The sequence below is a fragment of the Cherax quadricarinatus genome, chromosome 5 (genome assembly GCF_038502225.1).
Source record: "Cherax quadricarinatus isolate ZL_2023a chromosome 5, ASM3850222v1, whole genome shotgun sequence".
Classification (NCBI taxonomy): Eukaryota; Metazoa; Arthropoda; class Malacostraca; order Decapoda; family Parastacidae; genus Cherax; species Cherax quadricarinatus.
In genome coordinates this window covers 36,151,369-36,169,999 of record NC_091296.1, presented here as the reverse complement: position 1 = coordinate 36,169,999, position 18,631 = coordinate 36,151,369, and the positions used below count along the sequence as shown (strand labels likewise).

Genomic DNA, 18,631 nt, shown 5'->3' with positions numbered 1-18,631 from the left:
TACTCCTATCTATTGAACTTTTCCCTCACATCAATTTTAATGTTTTTTCCAACTTTTGCACTTGACCCTTCATTTACATGTTAATTTGTTAGCTTGTGAGTTACAGGTTGAACTAAGGTCCCATCAATCTCTGTTCTTTTTCCATAGTACACTGAAAAAAATTATTATGAGTAAGAAGATTGAAGCAGTTGTTGGAAGAAACATGATGACTGTGATGATATTGAAAGAATGATGTAGGGCTAATTTAGGAGGGCAGTGCCCATGTGTTATGGAGGTTTGTAGTTTTAGGAGGATAGGTTGAAGGGTAAAGAGCAATAATTGATGGAATAAAACAAAAATGGTGATTATGTGCGAGAAAATTGGCATGTGAAAGGGTCTTGCGATGTTAACCCTTTTGCTGTCGAGACCCCTACTTGCAAACTTGCTCTCAGTCTCAAAGAATTTTCAAAAGAGAAATTATTTTTTCTTATGAAATGATAGAGAATCTTTTCCCTATGGTAATGAAACCAGAAGTACGAAATTTAATGGAAAACTTACGGAATTACTCTCGTGAAGTTAGCTGTCTCAGTGATATTTACGCATCGGCGATTTCACCCACTTTGCGCCTTATTTTCGGCCAGTTTCATTGTTCCAGTCATGCAAACTCATAGTTCTTTCACTAGAATTCCTTTTGTTCTATCGATTGAGTACAAGAACTGCCCATTTACCTATTTCAACTACCAAATAAAGTGATCAAAAATTGATAATTTGGCCAATTTCATGCAAAATTCAAGGAAGGTCAGTTTCAAAGTAGGGTCCAGAATTAACAGTGCAAACATTTCTAGCACTGAAATAACAATTTCTCTGTTCATTAGTCATATCTCAAGGCTTCTCTTATATTACACTTGCTTTCCAATTTGAATTTTTATTCACACAAAAAATAGGAGATTTACTGTTACACAGACTACTGCATTATTGTAAAAATGGTATAAATAATATCAGCACATTTGTGAAAGCATATTAGATCCACCAGTTGGCGTGTATTGGATGCATGATGTGATTTGTTTATTCTTGAATATCTGCAAAAATCGAACATTTCCATAACCTTGAGCTCAATTTCAAGGTACATTTAGTCTGTAAACCATTCAGAATCATCTCTATTTCTGTAATATATCTTCCATTCTATCAAATGAGACAAAAGAAAACAAGAATACAATCATAAATACCATACAAAAATACACCACAAAGTTGCTGTTTTAAACTAAAAACACAGTCGCAATTTTTTTTCTCATTATGCACTGCTTGCTGCATGATAATTTTTTTATACTGTGCACATTGACCACTCAGACCCAGCTATCTCCCACAAGATTGGAAGCCACTAGAATTTTAGTGTACCATTACGGGACTAACACTAGCTTGCAAACCATAATATTACAGGACTGACAGTGAAAGGGTTAAAATAATATGAGGAAGGTTGATTGTAGTAGAGGGAAAAGAAAGGGTAATATAACTGGTGAATTAATGTATAGTAGAAATTAAAAGAATGGTTGAGGCATTATCAACAAATTTTTCCAATAATAAAAAATGTGTTGATGAGTGATAAATAAAGTGAGAGAACTAAGTGAGCAAATTGATGTATCTGTTAACCATTTAACTCTGTCCAGTGTACTAGTACCTAGGTGATGACTATGTGTCTAACATGCATTCATATATGACAACTACCAGTAGTTTTGACCTCATCACAACTGTTTGGGTCTCCTACGACCTCTTCATGCCTTTGAAAAATATTTAGGCCAAGATGGAACATTGCATCATGGGTAACTTTGCAAAAGTAGCATAAGTAAACAATGAAACCAGGAACTGTTGTTCTACCACCAGCTTCCCTACCAGCAAACAGGGTGTGGAACTTGCATGAAGATGCCTTATTCATTCCAAATATATTACCCTTTCATGCTACTATTAGTGGAATTCAGCCGAAAAACACTATGTAGATTTAACCTAGGATAACCCAGTAAAGTAAAACTGTCTTGATGAGTATTACACATTGAAATACCTACAGTGCTAGTCACAGCATAATGCCTTGACGAAAATCAAAGGCCTACCATACAGGGGAGTCTTGTTTTTTTTGTCAGTGCATTATGCCAGGTAACAGCCGTTAGCATGACATCACGGCCTGCCACCACACTCCACAGTGACTCCTCAGTGCTCACGTGGCTGTCGTGGTAAGAGGAAGTGTTGCACTTTTGTCTCTCGTCCGCCCCATCTTTTGTCCGGTGTTCCCTTTGGTTTTGGGGCTATACATGTTTGATTATGGATAAAAGGAAGTCTTTAACACCTGAAACTATAGCTCAACTCATAGGGCTTCACATAGTTGGGCACCAGATGAAAGAAATAGTGGAGATTGTTGGTGTTTGTGAGCATTCAGCAAGGAACTGGGTACAGCACTTCAAGGCTGGTGGCGGTGTCGAGTTACCGTCTGCCAAAGTTCAGCCTGGCCTCTGTGTTAAAGAAGCAGTTAGAAAGTACACCTAAGATAACTGCTAGAGAATTGAAAGAAAAGAACCCACATCTTATCTCAGAGGTGTCTGTAAGAACTGTTAACAGACGTGTGTCATAACTGGGCTACAGTAGTCACCCCTAAGTTAAGAAACCGATCCTCTCCAAACCACAGAAGAAACACAGACTGGATTATGCAAAGAAATATCTTCACTGGAATCCTCAACAATGGTCTGAAGTACTTTGGAGTGATGAAGCAACCTTCACCATCACCTGTAACCGTGGGGGACGTGTTGACTGGCCCAGAGGTAGTGACCCGCTAGACCCACGCTACACCTGTGGGACCACCAGATACCCAGACTCACCCATGGTTGAAGGTGTTTCAGTGCTCAGTGTGTTGGTGAACTCATTATGCTTCTCAAAAACCAGTATATGAACCACTATAATTACCTGGAGTTATTGTGTGACAATTTACCTGAGGCATTTGACAAGTGTTGGGCTACAGTTTTTATTCAGGGCAGTGCACCGTGTTATGCCGCCAAATCTGTAGTTCTGTTGCTTAAGGGCTATGAAGTGAGGTTCTTTAATGACTGGCCAGGCAATTCCCCAGGCCTAAACCCTATTGAGAACCTCTGGTGAATAGTGAAATGAAGTTTACTGGGCAAGGATATCAGTTCCATCCCATGGCTAGAGGCTGCTCTACGTGAGGCATGGAATAATATACCTCCCCAAACCCTCAAGACTTTGTGAGAGAGTCTTCCTACATGGCTGAGGGACTTTATTAAGATTAAAGGACACAGCACCAAGTATTAAAACCTCAGTAGATGTGCAAATATATATATTATAATCTTTCATGGTATGTGTTTGTGTTTTGGTACATGTGTGGGGGAGGGGCGGCATAATGCCGTGACTAGCACTGTATGTGCCTTCAGTTGTCTTGAAAGCACACGGGCATAATAGACACAGAAATTACATTAAGTTTATATAACCCAGGATATTCCCTTGAACCTAATTTTTTTTTTTTTAACACGTCGGCCGTCTCCTACCATGGCAGGGTGACCCAAAAGAAATAAAAACCCAAAAAGAAAGAAAAAACTTTCATTATCATTCAACACTTTCACCATCACTCATACATAATCACTGTCTTTGCAGAGGCACCCATATATGAAAGTTTAGATAGTTACTCCAATCTGCCAATATCCCAAACCCTTCCTTTAAAGTGCAGGCATTGTACTTCCCATTTCCAGGACTCAAGTCTGGGTAACCAGTTTCCCTAAATCCCTTCACAAAATGTTACCTTGCTCACACTCCAACAGCTCGTCAGGTCCCAAAAACCATTCGTCTCCATTCACTCCGAACTAAGATGCTCATGCACGCTTGCTGGAAATCCAAGCCCCACACCCACAGAACTTTCTTTACCCCCTCCCTCCAACCTTTTCGAGGATGACCCCTACCCCGCCTTCCTTTCCCTACAGATTTATACGTTCTCCAAGTCATTCTACTTTGTTCCATTCTCTCTAAATGACCAAACCACCTTAAAAACCCCTCTTCAGCCCTCTGACTAATACTTTTAGTAACTCCACACTGCCTCCTAATTTCCACATTATGAATTCTCTGCATAATATTTACACCACACATTGCCCTTAGGACATCTCCACTGTCTCCTTGCTGCAGCATTTGCAATCCAAGCTTTACACCCATATAAGGGTGTTGGTACCACTATACTCTTGTACATTCCCTTCTTTGCCTCCATAGATAACGTTTTTTGTCTCCACAGATACCTCAACACACCACTCACCTTTTTTCCTTCATCAATTCTATGGTTAACCTCATCTTTCATAAACCCATGCACTGACAGGTCAACTCCCAAATGTCTGAAAACATTCACTTCTTCCATACTCCCTCTCTCCAATGTGATATCCAATTTTTCTTTATCTAAATCATTTGATACCCTCATCGCCTTACTCTTATCTATGTTCACTTTCAACTTTCTACCCTTACACACCCTCCCAAACTCATCCACTAACCTTCGTAATCTTTCTTTAGAATTTCCCAAAAGCACAGTATCATCAGCAGAAAGTAACTGTGTCAACTCTCATTTTGTATTTAATTCTCCACAATTTAATACCACCCCTCTCCCCAACAACCTAGCATTTACTTCTTTTACAACCCATCTATAAATATATTAAACAACCATGGTGACATTGTTCATCCCTGTCTAAGACCTACTTTTACCAGGAAGTTATCTCCCTCTCTCCTACACACCCTAACCCTGAGTCTTGCTATCCTCATAAAAACTTTTTAAATCGTTTAGTAAATTACTACCTATTCCATACACTCGCAACATCTGCCACATTGCTCCCCTGTCCACTCTATCATATGCCTTTTCTAAATCCATAAATGCAATGAAAACTTCCCTACCTTTATCTAAATACTGTTCACATATATGCTTCAATGTAAATACTTGAGCTACATCCCCTATTCACTCTAAAGCCTCCTTACTCATCTGCAATCCTGCTCTCTGTCTAACCTCTAATTTGTTCAGTAATAACCTTACCGGACACTGTACCTTGTATACTCAGTAACCTTATTCCCCTATAACTTTTACAGTCTCTTTTGTCCCCTTTATATAAAGAAACTATGCATGCTGTCTGCCAGTCCCTAGGTACCTTCACCTCTTTCATACATTTATTAAACAAAAATACCAATCACTCCAACACTATTCCGCCCCTGCTTTTAACATTTCTGTCATTATCCCATCAGTTCCAGCTGCTTTACCCCCTTTCATTCTATGTAATGCCTCACACACCTCCCCCACACTCCCATCCTGCTCTACCTCACTCCTAAAAGATGTTATACCTCCCTGGCCAGTGCACGAAATTACTGCCTACCCCCTTTCTTCATCGACATTTAAAAGTTCCTCAAAATATTCCTGCCATTTACCCAATGCCTCGAGTTCCCCATCTGTTAACTCCCCTACTCTGTTTTTAATTGATAAATCCATTCGTTCCCCAAGCTTTCTTAGCTTGTTTATCTCGCTTCAGAATTTTTTCTTATTCTCTGCAAAATTTCTTGACAGTGCCTCTCCCACTCTATCATTTGCTCTCCTTTTGCACTCTCGCCACTCTCTTCACCTTTCTTTTATTCTCCATACACTCTGCCCTTCTTTTATTACTTCTGCTTTGTAAAAACCTCTCATAAGCTACCTTTTTCTCTTTAATCACGCCCTTTACTTCATTCCACCAATCACTCCTCTTTCCTATTGCATTCACCCTCCTATAGCCACAAACTTCTGCCCTACATTTTAATGTTGCATTTTTAAAACTATCCCATCCCTCTTCAACTCCCCACTACCCATTGCACTAGCCCACCTTTCTGCCAATAGTTGCTTATATCTCGCCTTAACTTCCTCCTCCCTCAGTTTATAAACTTTTACCTCTCTCTTACTTTCTGTTGCCCTTTTCCTTTTGTCCCATCTACCCCTTAGTCTAACTGTAGCTACAACTAAATACGTAATGATCCGATAAATCCGTTGCCCCTCTATTGACATGTACAGCCTGAAGCCTACACATCAACCTCCTTTTATCCACCAATACATAATCTGACAAACTACTTTCATTATGTGCTATATCATACCTTGTATACTTATTTATCCTCTTTTTCATATTATTATTATTATTATAATCAAAAAGAAGCGCTAAGCCATCTCTTTTTCATAAAATATGGAGATGTCATGTCTGAGGGCAATGTGTGGTGTGAATATAATGCAGAGAATTCGTAGTTTGGAAGTTAGGAGGAGGTGCGGGATTACCAAAACTGTTCTCCAGAGGGCTGAGGAAGGGTTGTTGAGGTGGTTCGGACATGTAGAGAGAATGGAGCGAAACAGAATGACTTCAAGAGTGTATCAGTCTGTAGTGGAAGGAAGGCGGGGTAGGGGTCGGCCTAGGAAAGGTTGGAGGGAGGGGGTAAAGGAGGTTTTGTGTGCGAGGGGCTTGGACTTCCAGCAGGCATGCGTGAGCGTGTTTGATAGGAGTGAATGGAGACAAATGGTTTTTAATACTTGACGTGCTGTTGGAGTGTGAGCAAAGTAACATTTATGAAAGGATTCAGGGAAACCGGCAGGCCGGACTTGAGTCCTGGAGATGGGAAGTACAGTGCCTGCACTCTGAAGGAGGGGTGTTAATGTTGCAGTTTAAAAACTGTAGTGTAAAGCACCCTTCTGGCAAGACAGTGATGGAGTGAATGATGGTGAAAGTTTTTCTTTTTCGGGCCACCCTGCCTTGGTGGGAATCGGCCAGTGTGATAATAAAAAAAAAATATGTATTACTTATTACCAAACCTCTTTCTTCACATAGTTCAATTAAGGCTCCCCACTTTCATTTACTCCTGGCACCCCATATTTACCTACTACTCCCTCCACAACATTTTTACCCACTTTAGCATTGAGATCCCCAACCGCAAGTACTTTCTTACTTGGTTCAAAACTCCCCATGCACTCAACATTTTCCAAAATCTCTTTCTCTCTCCTCTACACTTCTGTCTTCTCCAGGTGCATAAACACTTACTATGACCCACTTTTCACATCCAACCCTTATTTTACTCCACATAATCTGTGAATTTATACATTTATATTCCCTCTTTTCCTGCCATAACTTATCCTTCAACATTATTGCTACTCCTTCTTTAGCTCTGTTTGAAACCCCTGACCTAATACCATTTATTTCTCCCCACTGAAACTCGCCCACTTATTTATCCTCTTTCTCATAAAATATGTATCACTTATTACCAAACCTCTTCCTATTTTCATTTACCCCTGGCACCCCAAATTTAACTACTACTCCCTCCACAACATTTTTACCCACTTAGCATTGAAATCCCCAACCACAGTTACTCTCACACTTGGTTCAAAACTCCCCATGCACTCACTCATCGTTTCCTAAAATCTCTCTCTCTCTCCTCTACATTTCTCTCTTCTCCAGGTGCATAAATGCTTACTATAACCCACTTTTCACATACATCCCTTATTTTACTCCACATAATCCTTGAATTAATACATTTATATTCCCTCTTTTCCTGCCATAACTTATCCTTCAACATTATTGCTACTCCTTCTTTAGCTCTAACTCTGTTTGAAACCCCTGACCTAATCCCATTTATTTCTCCCCTCTGAAACTCTCCCACCCCCTTCAGCTTTGTTTCACTTAAAGCCAGGACATCCAGCTTCTTATCATTCGCACAACATCCACGCACATTCAAACATCCCACTTTGACGGTTTTATTTTTATTTTTAGTAAGCTATATGGCAGTTCCTGGCATTTTAGTTGACTTACAACACGCATGGCTTACAGAGGAAAGATTCTTATTTTGCTTCTCCATTGATATGAAAGGAAAAGCAGTAAGAACAAGAACTATTGAGATAAAATCAAAAAACTCAGATGAGTGTGTATACAAAAACGTGTACAGGCATGTGTAGTGTAACCTAAGTGTAAGTAGAAGTAGCAAGACATACCTGAAATCTTGCATGTTTTGAGACAGAAAAAAGGCACCAGCAATCCTATCATCATGTAAAACAAATACACTCACTTGGTAGGACGGTAGTACCTCCCTGAGTGGTTGCTGTCTGCCAACCTAGTACCTAAATATATTACATAATAATTATGAAATACACGTATTACCAGTACAGTGGACCCCCGGTTTACAATATTTTTTCATTCCAGAAGTATGTTCAGGTGCCAGTACTGACTGAATTTGTTCCCATAAGGAATATTGTGAATTAGATTAGTCCACTTCAGACCCCCAAACATACACGTACAAACACGCTTACATAAATACACTTACATAATTGGTCGCATTGGGAGGTGATCGTAAAGCGGGGGTCCACTGTACTGTACTTTGTAGTTAAAAATGCTATTGTATATAGAAAAATTAAACAAATGTTTGACAGAAAATTTTTAATTGTTATACAAATTGAATTGGAATAAGAATGCTTACCTTATAATGGTCACTTGAGAAAGTGAATTAATCTACAAATATTCTGGGATATACTGTACACCACATGTCTATCTGAAATTTATCATTATTATTCAATCATTTACATATTGCTGATTTTTTTTTTTTTGTTTCAGGTATACCCAGACTGTCTGTATAATTTAGGCAATCTTTACTTAGAGAAAGGTGATCACACTGCTGCTCTTGCTACCTGGACTAATGCCACCTCTCTGAAACCTTCCCTTGCTGTGGCCTGGACAAACATGCTCATTCTCTTGGACTCTCAGGGATTATATCAGCCAGCCATTGAAGTTGCAGATAAAGCATTAAGGTTCATTTCTCAGGTTTATTTTAATACAAGTAGATCTTCTAAAGGCTCATCAATAAGGGCTGCTTTTCATGATTTTTATTGATTTTTTTTATCTGCAGTATATGAATACCATTTGATTTTGAATTATGACATTTAGTTTCTTAAGCAGTCTGCTTCATGAAGAATTCACTGCATAAATTTCTCTCTTCACTTTATTACTAACTACTGTAGATATATAAAAGACATCCTTGAGAGCTCTGGAAGTTGGAGTCACTAGGTCAGAGTACAAAAGTAATATAATAGACCTTTCACGAATACATTATCATACCTCCACAAGTACGTGTATTATTTCTGATTTAGCTCATCCTTCAATTTTTTTTTAATATCTCTGAGAAAATACACACTCAAAATGGAAAGGTATGCCATACTTAATGGGTTTTTTTAATTGTTGAATATTGTGGATTGTATTATGTTTTTGGTTTTCCACATTTTACCAAATAATTTGCTGTAGAAAATGTTATCAAATTCACTTATGAGCAGTGTTCAAACAAAACTGAATCTCTGATTTGTGGGTTAGGTTCGAAGTCTTTTTGCAATAGTGAATGAAAGGAAGAAGTATCGTGGGTCTTGTTTTCATAACTTGTCGCCAACTTATCCAAATTGCATATTCTCTGTTTTTATTAATGTAATCCTCATTAAAGTTATGGTAGTTTATTTGTTACTGAGCATTCCATGAAGAATGAGAAAGAAAATTGATCATATTCCAGCAATTTAATGTGTTACTTTTTTTTTTTTTTAACTTAGACACCTTCCAAATGAGCCAGCACTTCACTTCAACCTAGCCAACACCCTGGGAAAGCTCAATCGATATGAAGAATCTGAATCACACTTCCTTCAAGCCACAAACCTTGATCCAAGCAATGCCAACTATTGGGCTAATCTCGGTGTCTTGTATCATCGCTGGCGTAAGTATGAACAAGCTGAAAAATCCTACATCCATGCACTGAGGCTTAATCCAATGTTGAAAAGTGCACAGGATAACCTGAGTATGCTTCTCAAGGCCACAGGAAAGATATCTAGATAACAAGATAAATGAACATGACAAGTAAACTAAATGCCATAGACAATTAATGTGGCTTTGTGAAAGTGAAATTACTTTCCTTAGGAGTGAGTTGCTCTGAAACTCTTACCTGCCATAAATGTTGTGAAACATCCACTGCATTAAGAGCAAGAATACTTTTGACAGGTTATTATTGAAGAGGTCTATTGTATTTCTTTTCTAGAAGCTTGAATTCAGTAAAATTTTAACTTGTACTGCTATGATACATGAAAATTATAGGTTTGTACATCTTGTATTTGCATTGATCAGTTTTCATCAAATTTAAAAAAAAAAAATACTATTAACTGGCCCAACCACAATGATTTCATAACATGGTATTTTCTACACTGAATAATAAATATACATGTATATTCCACTGTACATCTATGTATATATCAGTGCACAGGAAAAAAATATAAATTTCTGAAACACCATATACAATTTTCATATACACAAGCTGTCTTCATCACTTTTTTCAAAGTCTTCACTTTTGTTAACTATTTTATGAGAAAAATGTTGGTCAGTTATCATAAAGGAATTGTCTAGGTTATCATAAGCTCTTATTTATCTATCTCCAAATAACTGCTACTTAAACCTGAAAATATGAAGATAAATTAATTCACCTTATTATAAACTTGCTCTTCATACATAAATGCAACTTATCAGTTTTCTTTTTCTTCAGATTTTCACCTTCCAGTATCTTTACTCAGACTTTCAGATTTATAATTTTTAGATCTTTTTCTGTGAACTTTTATAATGTATATTAACTAATATTCTACTAATAATTTTAATCCATCATTGTTTAGAAAATTATTTATTTTAAAACAATAATTTTATATGTACACACTTTTTAAAAATACCAAATTATACACTGCATCTCTCAGTCTTATTCCTCTCATTATAAGATTCAAAATTACATGTGGCTTTGCCAAAACATTGTGTTAAAATTTAGATTAGAGCGTGTGCCTTTGTGGAATATACAGAATATTCATTTTCAAAAGGAAATAAGATCACCACTTGCTTCAAACTACTGGTCAACCAGGATTGATGGCTATGTAAACTTATAGACACAAGGTAGTATTAAAGGAAAATATGCTTAGATAACTGGTGATATATGCTGATTCCATGCATGGTGGTAATGATAAGTATGAAAAAACCAGTAGGACTAGGAGCCAGCTGTACCAATGAAATGTAGATTGAGGAAGACTTGGGAGCTGAAGGTCAAGCCTCAGAAACATAGCTAGGTAAATGCACACACACAAAAAAACATATTAGTATCTTCTCTCTCCTGTTTTCTCTTTTTCATGTTAAGGGTTCTACAGGACTTAGGCTTTTAGGCTATTATTATTCTAGTTATTTTACAAGCTAAGATCTGTTATCCTACCTCTGATCATTTCAATACCTGGCCCTAGCATGATTATTTATTGCTGAATTAATATGTGGGTTTACATGTATACAGCAGAACCTCTACTTGTGAGTTTAATCCGTTCCATGACCTTTCTCGCAACTGGATTTGCTCGTTTGCAGAGTCAATTTCCTTCTTTTAAATTAATTGAAATGCAATTAATCCATTCCAGCGGAATTCTGTACTTCAATAATTTCGCTAATATCAACTCTACGGCTTATTTATCTATCTCACTTCATCTAATGTGACATATTAAACAATGTAAATAACATAGAAACCTGATATATACTCTAAAATGAATAAAATATGTCATTCATGTAGTGGTACGGGCGGTGTCGGCGGTGGATGAGAGTTTGTCTGGAGACAGGGCAAAATACTTCACGAATAATTTCGCTAATATCATCTATACGGCTTATTTATCTATCACAGTTCATCTCATATGACATAACAAACAATATAAATAACATAGAAACCTGATATATACTCTAAAATGAATAAAATATGTCATTCATGTAGTGGTACGGGCGGTGTCGGCGGTGGACGAGAGTTTGTCTGGAGACCGGGCAAAATACTTCACGAATAATTTTGCTGATATCATCTATACGGCTTATTTATCTATCACAGTTCATCTCATATGACATAACAAACAATATAAATAACATAGAAACATGATATATACTCTAGAATGAATAAAATATATCATTATGTAACAGGTGGAGGCGGCCACAGCCGCTCCCTCTTTGTTGTGGTAAACACTGCCATCTAGTGACGGCCTTTTGAAGCCATCTATTATTATAATTATTATATGTAGTACATTATTATATGTGTATTATTATTATACATATTATATTATTATTTATATAATAATAATAGTATAAGACAATAATAATAATTTGTAATTTTATTCACACAAAAAATATGATTTACTGTTATTCCTTATTGCAATACAGTAATTCTAAAAATAATGTCAACCTATTCACGACTGCATATTGGAATGAAACAGCCAGGCAATGGACCATTTCTCCTAGATTGAGCTCAATTTCAAGGCACTTTTCGTCGTGAAAGCAATCAAAATCATATCTATTTCTGTAATATATATTCCATTCTATCAAATGAGACCAAAAAAACGAGAATACAACCATAAAAACCATTCGAAATTACCGCTAAGGGGTGGCTAATTGCTGAGAAGTGAACTCCATTACTTATGCTTAGATTTCTTTAATTTTTGGTGTAGGTTAAGAAGCATCCTTCCATCATACATTACCCAAGTTTCAATAAGATACTCCAACAAACAAATGAGATACAATTCCCGAGATCAAGAGCAAGAGCCCCTCGCCAGTGTCAAGGAACATGCCTTGAGGTCTGCTCACATATGGAAGCAAAAAATCGACCCATTGACTGCTCGTATTTGGAAAAACTCGCAAGTGGACATGCTCGCAAGTAGAGGTTCCACTGTACAGTGGTCCCTCGATAATCGTAAGACTCGATAGTCGTAATTTTCGAAAATCGTAACGTTTTCGTCAAAACATTGGCTCGCTAATCGTAGTTTGACTCGCGAATAGTCATTCGTCTGGGACGCGTACGCGCGGCTCTGAGCCATTCCCAGCCAGTGTGCCATTCTTTACCAGTGAGCGACAGTCCCCTCACTTGCTCATACGAAATATTTCATAATATTCCATTCATTTTAGTGCTTGCAACTACTAAATAAGCTACCATGGTTCCAAAGAAAGCTCCTAGTGCCAAGCCTTTGGTAAAAAAGGTGAGAAATATGATTAAATTTAAGAAAAACATCGTTGAACAATATGAAAGTGGCGTACATGTGGCCGAACTGGCCAGGATGTATAACAAACCCCATACAACCATAGCTTTCATCATGGCCAAGAAAAAGGAAATCAAGGAAGCTGTTGTTGCAAAGGGGGTAAATATGCTGACAAAAATGAGATCACCAGTACTCGAAGATGTTGAGAAGTTATTATTTGTGTGGATAAACGAGAAACAATTAGCAGGAGATAGTCTTATGATGTCGATTATTTGTGAAAAGGCTAGGCAGTTGCACGACGATCTGGTAAAGAAATTGCCTGCAACGAGTACTGATATTTGTGAATTTAAGGCCAGCAAAGGTTGGTTTGAGAGATTTAAGAACCGTAGTGGCATACACACTGTGGTAAGGCATGGTGAGGCTGCCAGTTCAGACAAAATTGCAGCTACAAAATTTGTAAGTGAATTCAAGGAGTACATAGAGGCTGAAGGACTGAAACCTGAACAAGTGTTCAATTGTGACGAAACAGGTCTCTTTTGGAAGAAAATGCCAAAGAGAACCTACATTACTCAGGAGGAAAAGGGACTCCCAGGACACAAGCCTATGAAAGACAGGCTGACGCTCATATTCTGTGCTAATGCTAGTGGGGATTTCAGAGTGAAGCCGTTACTAGTGTACCATTTTGAAAATCCCAGAGTGTTCAGGAAAAACAATGTTATGAAGAGTAAATTGTGTGTTTTGGAAATCTAATAGTAAGGCATGGGTCACGAGGGAAATTTTCATCGAGTGGTTCAATGAAGTGTTTGACCCTAGTGTGAAGAATTACCTCCTGGAAAAGAAATTGGATCTCAAGTGCCTCCTAGTAATGGACAATGAACCTGCTCATCCTCCAAACTTGGATGACCTAATTTTGGAGGAGTTTGGGTTCATCACAGTAAAGTTCTTGCCCCCGAATACCATTCCTCTCCTCCAGCCCATGGACCAGCAGGTCATTTTAAACTTTAAAAAACTCTACACCAAAGCAATGTTTCAAAGGTGCTTTAATGTGACCTCAGACACTTACTTGACCCTAAGAGATTTTTGGAAAGAACACTTCGGTATCCTCCATTGCATAAGCCTTATAGGTAAGGCTTGGGAGGGAGTGACTACCAGGACTTTGAACTCTGCTTGGAGAAAAAAGTGGGCAGATTGTGTCCACAAGAGGGATTTTGAAGGGTTTGGGGCTGACCCTGATGAGCCTATGTCAGTTGTTAAATCTATTGTGGCACTGGGGAGTTCCATGGGGTTGGATGTGAGTTTGGAGGATGTGGAAGAGTTGGTGGAAGACCACAACAAAGAGCTCACCACTGAGGAGCTGCAAGAGCTTCAGCAGGAACAGGAACAGATTGCAGCTCAGAATCTTGCTGCAGAGGAGGAGGAAGAGAGATGGAAGAAGGTGCCTTCTTCAGAAATTAAGGAGAATTTTGAAATGTGGGGTAAGATGGAAAGATTTATGGAGAAAGATCACCCTGACGAGGCTGTTGCAAGCCATGTCGGCAACATGTACAGTGACAAAGTCTTGGCCCATTTTAGGGAAGTGTTAAAGAGACGCCAGAAACAGAGCTCTCTGGACAGTTTTTTTGCGAGACAGGACTCAGTGACTCCCAAGCTGGTCCTAGTGGCATTAAGAAACAGAGAAGAGAAGTAACCCCAGAAAAGCACTTGGTACCTGAGGTGTTGATGGAAGGGGATTCCCCTTCCAAAGAGTAATGCAATCTGTCTCCTCCTCCAGTCTTCCATACACTAAGAAGAATTGCCAATAAAGGCAAGTGTTATGCTGTTAATGTTTCAATCATCATGTCCCATTGTATTGTTTATGTACTATATCTATATTTCATGTAAAAAATTTTTTTGTTTTAATACTTCTGGGTGTCAGGAACGGATTAATTGTATTTACATTATCTCTAATGGGGAAAATTGATTCGAAAATCGTAAATTTCAATAATAGTCACACTTCCAGGAACGGATTAATTACGAAAAACGAGGGACCACTGTACAGTGGACCCTCGACCAACAATGGCATCGTCTAACATTAAATCCAACTAGCGATACATTTTAATGCAAAAATTTTGCCTCGACTAGCGCTAAAAAACTCGACCAACACGATTCGTTTCGTTCAAGACGCGTCCACTTGTGGCTAGTGTTTACAAGCCAGCCAGCCACCATGGTCCCATCCAAACATACAATCGGAACATTTCATATTATCACAGCGTTTTTAGTGATTGCACCTGCAAAATAAGTCACCATGGGCCCCAAGAAAGCTTCTAGTGCCAGCCCTACAGCAAAAAGGGTGAGAATTACTATGGATATGAAGAAAGAGATCATTGCTAAGGGGTTGGAGGTTAGTGGGGAGGATGTGGAAGAGTTGGTGGAGGACGACAATGATGAACTAACCACTGATGAGCTGCAAGATCATCTTCAACAGCAAGAGACCAGACCTGAGGAAACTGCTCCAGAGGAGGGGATAGAGAAATTAAGGAAGTTGCCTACTTCAAAGATTAAGGAAATGTGTGCAATGTGGCTTATTACTTTTTTGATGAAAATCACCCTGACACAGCTACTGCAAGCCATGTTGGCAACCTGTACACTGACAATGTTATGGACCATTTTAGGAAAGTCTTAAAGGAACAGGAGGTACGGAGCTCTATAGACAGATATGTTGTGCTACAGAGGTCCAGTGACTCTCAAGCTGGTCCTAGTGGCATTAAAAGAAGGGAAGCAACCCCAGAAAAGAACTTGACACCTCAAGTCATAATGGAAAGGGATTCCCCTTCTAAACACTAACACCATCCACACTATCCCCTCCTCCCATTCCATCAATCATCACCAGATCTTCAATAAAGGTAAGTGTCATGTAATTGTACATGTCTTCTTCAGTTTGTGTGTATTAAAATTAATATTTCATGTGGTAAAATTTTTTTTTTTTCAATACTTTGGAGTGTCAGGAAGGGATTAATTTGATTTCCATTATTTCTTATGGGGAAAATTAACTCGACTAATGATGAGCTCTCAGGAACGGATTAATATCATTGGTCGAGGGTCCACTGTATTGTAATATTAACCCTTTGATTGTCGCAAGCCCCTTTCTGAAACTGTCATGCTGTGTCACAAAAATTTTTGAAAAAAAAAAAAAAAAAATCTTGTGAAATGATAGAGAATCTTTTCCCGATGGTAATGACACCAAAAGTACGAAATTTGGTCGAACACTCACAGAATTACGCTCCCGCAAAGTTAGTGGTTTCGGCGACATATACGCATCGGCGATTTCGCCGACTTTGAGCCCTGTTTTTGGCTAATTCTGTTGTTCCAGTTGACCAAACTCATAGCTATTTCTTTAGAACTCCATTTTTTCTATCATTTGACTACAAGAAACTGCCCATTTACCAATTTGAACTACCTAATAAAGTGGTCAGAAATTGGCAATTTGGCCAATTTCACACAAATTAAAAAAGATGCCAATTTCAAATTAGGGTCCAGAATAAACAATGTAGACATTCTTGGCACTAAAATAACATATCCTCTGTTCATTGGTCATGTCTCTAGGTCCCTCTTATATTACTATTGCTTTCTATTTTGATTTTTAATTCATACAAAAAATACAAAATTTACTGTTATGCGGACTAATGCATTATTGTAAAAATGGTATAAATAATATCAGTGCACTAGTGAAAGAATATTAGACTCCCCAGTTGACGTGTATTGGACGTGTGGTATGATTTACTTACTCCTGAACATTGGTAAAAATCAAACATTTCCGCTACTTTAAGCTCAATTTCAAGGTCGTTTTCATCGTGAAACTAATCAAAATCATCTCTATTTCTGTAATATGTTTTCCATTTTATCAAGTGAGACCATGAAAATGAGAGTACAACGATAAATACTATATGAAAACACATCTCAAAGTCGGCATTTTAGTCCAAAAAAACGGTCAGTTTTTTTTTTTTTTCATTATGCACTGCTTGCTGCAGGATTTTTTTTATGTGGTGCACACTGACCACACAGACCCATTCTCTCACATGTGGGCCTACCAGCTTTCTCCTGCTTGATTTGAAGCCGCTAGAATTTACGTGTATTAATATGTCCAAAACAGTGGCACGTAAGACGTATATATACGACCAAAACAGTCAAAGGGTTAAGGTACATGGTGAAGGGTATCTGTGAGCCTGAGCTTTCATTTGGTCTGTTAACTTGATTTCTCAGATGTCTTGTATGCTTTGTGAGTCAGAGATTGAATGATTGCTGATTGAAGAGTCCTTGAGTAAGGTGAAGCTGCTGAGGGTTGTCTGTAGCTATCTGAAACATTGGGCTACATGAGAGACCTGAGAGCATTTGCCTTTTAAAAACAGTAGGTCATATTACTTTGGGGTTAAAGACTGCTAAAATAAAAAAAAAAAAAACAGGTTTAGTCAAGCTTGGTCAGGACTTGAAAAGGGTTGCTTTGTATTTTTTTACCTTGTACAGAAGTTAACAGTGGAATGAGGCAGGTCATCCAAGTGAATGGTGCATGCTCAAGTTCACAGTGAACATGTGTCTTGTACTGTGTTGGTTTGCAGTCACTGTTGTTGAGAAAGTATCAGATTGATCTTAAAAGTGTAAAGTTGCCTAGTACCCTGCTTGCTTGGGTTAGTATGTATTCTTCATAATTATTGGAGTCTCAGATTTTACCCTCAGATGGTAGGGTGTGCAAAAGAAGAAAATTGAAAGTGAATACAGGAAAGAGTAAGGTTATGAGGATAACAAAAAGATTAGGTGATGAAAGATTGGATATCAGATTGGAGGGAGAGAGTATGGAGGAGGTGAATGTATTCAGATATTTGGGAGTGGACGTGTCAGCGGATGGGTCTATGAAAGATGAGGTGAATCATAGAATTGATGAGGGGAAAAGGGTGAGTGGTGCACTTAGGAGTCTGTGGAGACAAAGAACTTTGTCCTTGGAGGCAAAGAGGGGAATGTATGAGAGTATAGTTTTACCAACGCTCTTATATGGGTGTGAAGCATGGGTAATGAATGTTGCAGCGAGGAGAAGGCTGGAGGCAGTGGAGATGTCATGTCTGAGGGCAATGTGTGGTGTGAATATAATGCAGAGAATTCGTAGTTTGGAAGTTAGGAGGAGGTGCGGGATTACCAAAACTGTTGTCCAGAGGGCTGAGGAAGGGTTGTTGAGGTGGTTCGGACATGTAGAGAAAGATAAGATAAGATAAGATAAGATTTCGTTCGGATTTTTAACCCCGGAGGGTTAGCCACCCAGGATAACCCAAGAAAGTCAGTGCGTCATCGAGGACTGTCTAACTTATTTCCATTGGGGTCCTTAATCTTGTCCCCCAGGATGCGACCCACACCAGTCGACTAACACCCAGGTACCTATTTGCTGCTAGGTGAACAGGACAACAGGTGTAAGGAAACGTGTCGAAATGTTTCCACCCGCCGGGAATCGAACCCGGGCTCTCCGTGTGTGAAGCGGGAGCTTTAGCCACCAGGCCACCGGAAACAGAATGACTTCAAGAGTGTATCAGTCTGTAGTGGAAGGAAGGCGGGGTAGGGGTCGGCCTAGGAAAG

The 18,631-nt window shown here is 38.6% G+C and overlaps 1 protein-coding gene across 2 annotated transcripts in view; it reads left to right on the top strand.

Moving 5' to 3' along the window:
- Nucleotides 1-18,631, top strand: part of LOC128684784 (protein O-mannosyl-transferase TMTC4) — a 166,030-nt gene that overhangs the window by 111,755 nt on the left and 35,644 nt on the right. For both annotated transcript variants that reach the window (XM_053771046.2, XM_070101558.1), the window contains 2 exons: nt 8,601-8,794; nt 9,578-9,738. In XM_053771046.2, coding sequence (XP_053627021.2) covers nt 8,601-8,794; nt 9,578-9,738 — 355 coding nt within the window. The remainder of the gene's footprint in view (nt 1-8,600; nt 8,795-9,577; nt 9,739-18,631) is intronic.